Source organism: Stegastes partitus, unplaced genomic scaffold (assembly GCF_000690725.1).
Source record: "Stegastes partitus isolate 25-593 unplaced genomic scaffold, Stegastes_partitus-1.0.2 Scaffold2249, whole genome shotgun sequence".
NCBI lineage: Eukaryota > Metazoa > Chordata > Actinopteri > Pomacentridae > Stegastes > Stegastes partitus.
This window is the reverse complement of record NW_007579980.1, coordinates 77,950-84,834: the sequence shown is the minus strand read 5'-3', so window position 1 is coordinate 84,834 and position 6,885 is coordinate 77,950. Positions and strand designations below refer to the sequence as shown.

The following is a 6,885-nucleotide window of genomic DNA, read 5'->3' as shown; positions in this document are numbered from 1 at the left end:
GAGTTAAGAATAAGTTGTGTCTGGTTTAAGGCAACGACTTACCACCTTTTTTCAAGTGAGCTGAACTTGCTATTCTTTTTACTCATATTCATCATGTTAACAACAACAATGTTGATATTTGTTGTGGAAAAAAAAAAAAAATCATTGATCATATCAATTTCCTGCACCTGTTACCTCGTCCGGCGTCCAAATGTTAAACTGTATATTGACGTCCAAGTGGGGTTATGGTTAGACGTCCAAATGGTGGACTGAGTTTGCACGTCATGTCGACGTCCATAATTGGTCTTGGACCGACGGACGCAATATGGACAGGATCTGCACGTCCATCAGACGTCTAATGTTTAGTGGGGTGTAGTTTTTTTAATCCTTCTTTGGAAAAATTACAGTTAAAACCTGACTTCTCAGCAAGGGAGTAGATGATGAATTATTCTAAGTAAAAACAGAAATACATTCACAAAATTGGAACCGTGTTGTTCACAATTGATTGAATTGATTACTCATTTTCTTAAGATAAACTGATTTATGATTGAGGTACAATCGTGTCATATTGAGACTCATTTGAGAGCTTGCACTACTCTCATTTTTCTTATTGCTGAGATGCTAGAAAAGAGACTAATCTGAGAACTTGATTAGTGAGCAGTGTGAGACAGAACCATGTATATTTTTCATGGAGACATAACTGAGATAAGGGTTCGAAAGTAAGGATATCAAATTGAGACAGACTTGAGAGCGGCACAGTATGTGTCATTTTTCTCTTCACTGAGATCAGGAAAAGAGACAGAATTGAGAAAATTTCGAGAGCTCACATAATGCTCGCTGTGAGACTTATTTCTCAGGAGAGACGTTTGAGAAGAATGAGAAAACTACTTTAGTCTCGATTAGTGCTCATTTATATCTCGGAGATGGAAATGTGACATAAACGAGATCTCATCTTCATTTTGCTTTGCTATGGGAAGGATGATGAAAATATGGCAATAAATAAGAAACAAAAAAGCACAAAAACACACATTTTATTGTACCATGAGTTGCTGTAGTTTGATAAATTATTATCATGGATAGAATTTTCAGTGTTTGAATCATAAAAATAGACTCTGAATAATTAAATGTAGATGAACTTGTTCCCCTCCAATCCTCTGCAGCTTCTCTTCTGGAGGCATCACTGATCAGCTGCTCCTGTGAATCCTCCCACAGTGTTTCATCAGCAGCTGTAACCACAGTGACTGTGATAAAACAGGAATTAGCACAATCCATCTGATATGAAGCCAAGCGCTGAATACCACTTCCCTCCTCTTTGAAAAGGAGTCACATATCTGTGTTCAGGTTTTTGTACAGCCTCTGCTACACTTTGTATCACTGTGTCTCTACAGCACAGTAGTAGAGAGCTGTGTCTGCCAGGGTTAGCTCTCTGATGGTCAATCTAGTTGATGTAGCTGATGCTTGGGATCCATATTTACGTTTATCAGGAATATGTTCAGATGAGCCCCCTTTTCCTCGTTTCCAAAGTATAAACTGAGGAGCCTGAAGGTCAGAATGATGTTTGTACCAGTAAAGGTCAACATATTCATAATCTGTCATATAGTTGCATGCGAGTGTGACAGATTGTCCTTCTGTTCCACTGACTTCATCTTGTTCAGGAGAGATTGTGGTTTCAGCTATTAGTCCTGGAAAAAGTCGAGAAAATGAAGCCATCAGACTCATATTGTCCATGAGGCTGAGAGGAGACAAAATTTCACCTGTACAGTGTTACTCTGTGGACATTCACAACTTTCACAACCTTATTTTCATTCTCTTACTGCAACAAAGAGCAATAGTTGTTAAATAACATCTGTATATCTGGTTATTGCAGCAGGTCAAAGCAAACTGTGATGTCTATTCTTAAAACTCACCTGAAACCTGAGATAGAAGCAAAAAGATGTAAAGCAACATGTCTTTGGCGTTATTAAAGTCAGACACACAGCAAATGAACAATGTTCTTCCACTGCAGCACATTCATCAGTCACACTGTGGTTTGATTTCCTCAAACATTTCTTCCATGAGCACAGAAACCATCTGATTGGCTGAGTTGAACCCCAGTGGGAGGAACCAGTGAAAAACATTTTTAGATGTTGTTTGCTCCCAAAGTTGAACCAGTGGGATTCTCTGAATGTTCACTTTGTGTGTTGCGTTGTCACCTTGTTACAGATCTGATGTTGTGTGGTTACAGCAGCAGAACACTGAAAATGTGATGCTACAAGATATTCAGTCTTCTCTCAGACTTACAGTTTGGGGGATTTAATTGTAAGACAAGATGTTTTCATTGCAACTGTATGCCTGATAAACAACAGCTGCATCTGGATGATGAGAAGATAAAGATAGAGATGATGGTAAAGAATCTGATCAGAGTGTGTCTCCCTCTAGTGGATGCTGTTGAGTTTTCTGTTGTATTTGCTCCAAAGGTTTTTGTTCAGTTTTGTTGTTTCCTGTCACTGTGGGCTGCAGAGCACAGTAGTACACAGCAGAGTCTGACAGCTGGAGCTTCTGGATCTTCAGAGGAACTGACGTATCCTGGATTCCAGTATGAAATCTGTCTTCCTGGAACTCTGGAGCTTTATCCAAAGATGTCGAGTAAGTTTTCATCATGTACTGTGGAAACTCAGTTACTTCTTGTTTGTACCAGAACAAAGTAGGGCCTGTGTAATTTCAAAAGTACAGTCCAGTGTAACTGTGTCTCCTTCAGCAGCAATGACATCTCCTAGTGTTTTGTGGATCAAACTCCACTGTGAAAGTTTGTGTGTTTTCTGTACTTGAGTCCCAGTTTAGCTTCTCCCTTCTTTCCTCCTTCCTCTCACAGCTCTGACTAACAGTGTGTTTTTCTCTGCTGCTGCTCTCATTCATTCACATCATTTTCATCAGAGAAGAAACAGCACTGACTGAAACTTAACATATGAAGGTCCTTACTGTGTTAAATCTGATCAGATTATTTACTTGTATTCAGTCACACAGGATGGACATATTACCAACATGGTTAACACTTTGCCCAAGCACTTTATGTATGTTTTAACATTTGCCTCACATTCAGTCCTGTTTTCTATGTTTTAGCTTCTTGGCTGAGGGTCTTCATGAGTCGTTCCTAGAGCATCTTTGAGGGCTGTCTCAGCAAATCCCTCTGAATTTCTGTAGAAGGTAGGCTTCTTCATATGAGGAACAAGTTGGATTTCAAAAAAACTGGTGTGAGAAGGTGCTGAGAAAATACCTCAAGCCTTTGTGTGGGCTCGTGAAGGTCAGTGGATGTTATTATCAAATCCTAATTCATCTTTAGCAGCATCACTGAGCTCAACTTGATGTTGTCACATCATTCAGATAAGCAGCGTCATTATGTGTCTGCAGTTGATGTGTTTTCATTAAAATTGTTCACATCACCAAAATGTCCTGCAGGTTCAGCAGGTTAAATCATTCAGATTTAAACTGTATTTAAATACCAACAACCAGTTATCACCTTGTTCTACACATGAGACACACTTTCAGCTTAAATAGGTATGTTTCCATTACAACACATGATTAATTATGACACCTAAACAGTCTGGACTCAACACAAAATGATCTAATCTGTTCAATATCTTATGTCAATCTTTTTGGTGGTGATATGGAATCACTGATGAATTATCACTATCTTAATTCAAATGTACTAGTTGAGGAACGGCCTTTTGTTATCTAAGACATCATTTGATTTTAAAATTTGCTTTGATGTTGTCTTGAAACTGTTGGATTCACTGGTACTATTAAAAGAAGCACATGATTGGTGCATTTAGTGTTAGCAAAAAATACTGTAAGCTGTTTGATGTAAACAAAAGGACTGTTTGATCACTGAATCACTGCAAAATTAGCTTAAAGTATTTTATGGACATATACATAATTGCCACTTTGAAATTACTGAGAGTTGTATGCGGTTTTATTTGGTCACAATTGTGACTGAGAGTAAAGTGATTCTCAGCGTTGCCAAGACATGACAATATGTAATAAAGTGTGTCTCCCTCTAGTGGATGTAGTTGATTTTTCTGCTGTCTTTGCTCCAAAGGTTTTTGTACAGAGTTTTGCTGTTTCCTGTCACTGTGGGCTTCAGAGCACAGTAGTACACAGCAGAGTCAGACAGCTGAAGCTTCTGGATCTTCAGTGGAACTGATTTCTTGTTGACTTGAGCATCAAATCTGTCTTTATGGAACTCTGGCGCATTATCATCTCCATAAGCACCACGTCTTAAAATGTACTTTGGAAAGCCATTTACTTCTTGTTTGTACCACAGCATATTTAGTTGTGCTGTTGTGTAACTGCTCTCAAAAGTACATTCCAGTGTAACTGTATCTCCTTCAGCAGCAATGATATCTTCTGGTGGCTGTGTCACTTTGTCTTCTGCTTTGCACTCTGGAGAAGAAAACAACATGCAGAGGAAGACATGAGTCAATAAAAATGATTGATTAAAGGAGAACAATCAGCAGCTGTAAAGAGTTTTATTCCATGTAGAATTGATGGAACTTTGTGATCTACTAGTTTTTCTCAGTCAAACTCTGTTCATGTTAAATATGTCACCTACCTCTTATTGTGAGCAGAAACAAAGTGACAAACAGACTCAAGTTCACTGACAGCATCTTGAAGATGAAGACAATCTGTCTGTTTTGTGGATCAAACTCCACTTTGAAAGTTTGTGTTTTCTGTACTTGAGTCCCAGTTTAGCTCCTCCCTTCATCCTTTCCTCCTTCCTCTCACAGCTCTGACTAACAGTGTGTTTGTCTTTGCTGCTGCTCTCATTCACTCACTAAGTGAAGATCATTGGAGGAGAGTAACATGTACAACTGTGTGTCATCTGCATATGAGTGTTTCCTTATTGCATCACGAAGCAGAAGTATGTATATTGTTGAACCACGCCGGTATAACCCCTGTAACAGGGTTACTGGTCCAGCTCGCCATTTCTAGGGTTAGATTTTACCTGCCTACTGGCCCTTGACCTATGGGATTCTGTAGAACTGCTTAAGCTGGTGTCGAGGAAACTCACCTGGCTTCTAACTGCCTCAATCCAGACACCTACTCTGCTTCTTGTAGTAGTTTACTCAACTAAGTAGTCTCAGTAGTCAAATCATTCAACTAGACACGCCTGTTAGTGGCAGCGTTCCTCTTAAATGGATTAAGGACTTGATGATTTGCTCGGTTAAAATTTAGAGGTTTGGCACAACTAACCTACTCATGACTTAGAATACCTATTAAGAACCACTAAAAGGATCTCATGCACACAACTGACTAACTTCTCACCATCATCAGATGCTGAGAGTGATTCAATGAAATTTCAAACCAAATAATCTTTAAATGCAGGATTAAATATTTATTGCAAATCTTTAGCAGGGGCAATGCAACAGCTCTGGATTATTCTTTTAAAACATTTTAAGATATGATTAATCCAGTTGATTCGAGATAAAATTATAGAACTGAGTGTTAGGAGAAGCTCCTAATCTGTGTGGTGGAACCCAGAATGCGACAATAGACGTGGGTGTGGTGACAAATAAGGTTTATTGTGTAACACCCAGGGAGCGGGGAAAAGGGAGGTGTCTGTGCTCAAAGTCTCTTCAGTGGAGGAGGTGAGGGGGGAATCCGGGAACTCCAGGGGGGGTGTCCAGTGCGGGGAAATCCGTGCTCTAAGGGAGAGGTGCTCGGTGTGTGGAAAACCCGTGAAAACGTCCAGAGTGCTGAGGCTGGTGGCGGGGTCATAGTGGCTGGGCTGGAGACGGCGACAGGCGGTGGAGGCTCTGGGGTGGTGAAGGAAATAAGAGGCTCGGATTAACAACAGAACAAACAACAACTCGAAATCTAGAGAACAACAGTTTCTTTGGCCAATCTACCACCCATAGCAGAGTGATTCATCTGGCGCTGTAGTGTGGGGAGAAGCCGGCTTAAAAGCAGCGCTGATTGTAACTGGAGCCAGGTGTGGTGAATCAACGAGCGAGTCCTCCAAAGCATAGCTCCGTCCAGCCTGAAAACACATGCACAGCACAAACAACAGGAAACCAAGCAGTACACTGCCACACACTAATAGAACCCCAAAACTGAGCTTTTCTAAAATAAAAACCTAATAAGTAATTTAAGGAGGGAGAGAACCGGACATCCTGGCCATAGCTGGTTAGCTCAGCCCCACTCAGACCTGAGCTTGGAGGAACACTCTTCCAGTGAAGCAGCAGAGTCCTGATCCCCAGACAGAATCCTCGTGTCACGGGGAGATGAGAAGTCCTGACTCCGATCAGATCTGCAGTTCTTTGGCATCCATTTGGGGAAGGTAAAGAATACTTCATGCAGAACACAGAAAGGAGTTCTGCTGTTCTGCTGTTCTGCTGCTCCTCTTGAGTAAAATTTGCAGACCCATTGGGATTTCTTCAATCGGTGGAGGAGTTTTCAGCTCCAATGATGTCCCGTGAAGAACTCTGTGCTCTCCAACACGAGCAGTCTCCACGAGCAATCTCCGTCTGAAGTCTCTTTGTCAGGCGTTTTTATACTGTATTCAACTGTCCCCCACACACGTTTACTGCTACACACAATTTTTATCCTTAGCACATATACTTCATTACAAATACACATTTCTAATAGGCGCTTCACTTTTAGTCAATATGTGTGATATCGTTAGGATCTGATTCACCTATTTGGTAATAGCAAAGAGCACAGTAAATCAATCACAGGATACATGCTGGTAAAAAGGGGAACCATTAACTGCTGTAGCAATGAGTTCATTCTGTGAACATCCTGCAGACAGTGGCCTCATATGTCCCGACATGAGCTGTTTTAAGGACACTAACCTTTCTTGATCTCTTGACATTTTCACCCCTTCTCTCATCTTTAACTGCGCATCTTTAATTCAATGGTTACACAAAA

General features: G+C 40.6%; 2 gene segments (V, D, J or C); both read right to left on the bottom strand.

The window, feature by feature from the left end:
* Positions 1-1,886: 1,886 nt before the first annotated feature.
* On the bottom strand, positions 1,887-3,002 carry LOC103374462 (T-cell receptor alpha chain V region CTL-F3-like; the record flags this gene model as incomplete). The annotated part of the segment is given in 3 exon segments: positions 1,887-1,893; positions 2,474-2,756; positions 2,997-3,002. Coding segments are annotated over 3 exon segments (296 nt in total), but the record flags the coding sequence as incomplete, so codon positions are not given.
* A 1,010-nt stretch (positions 3,003-4,012) lies between these two features.
* LOC103374461 (T-cell receptor alpha chain V region RL-5-like) lies at positions 4,013-4,669 on the bottom strand. The segment is given in 2 exon segments: positions 4,013-4,398; positions 4,568-4,669. Coding segments are annotated over 2 exon segments (441 nt in total).
* Positions 4,670-6,885: the final 2,216 nt, after the last annotated feature.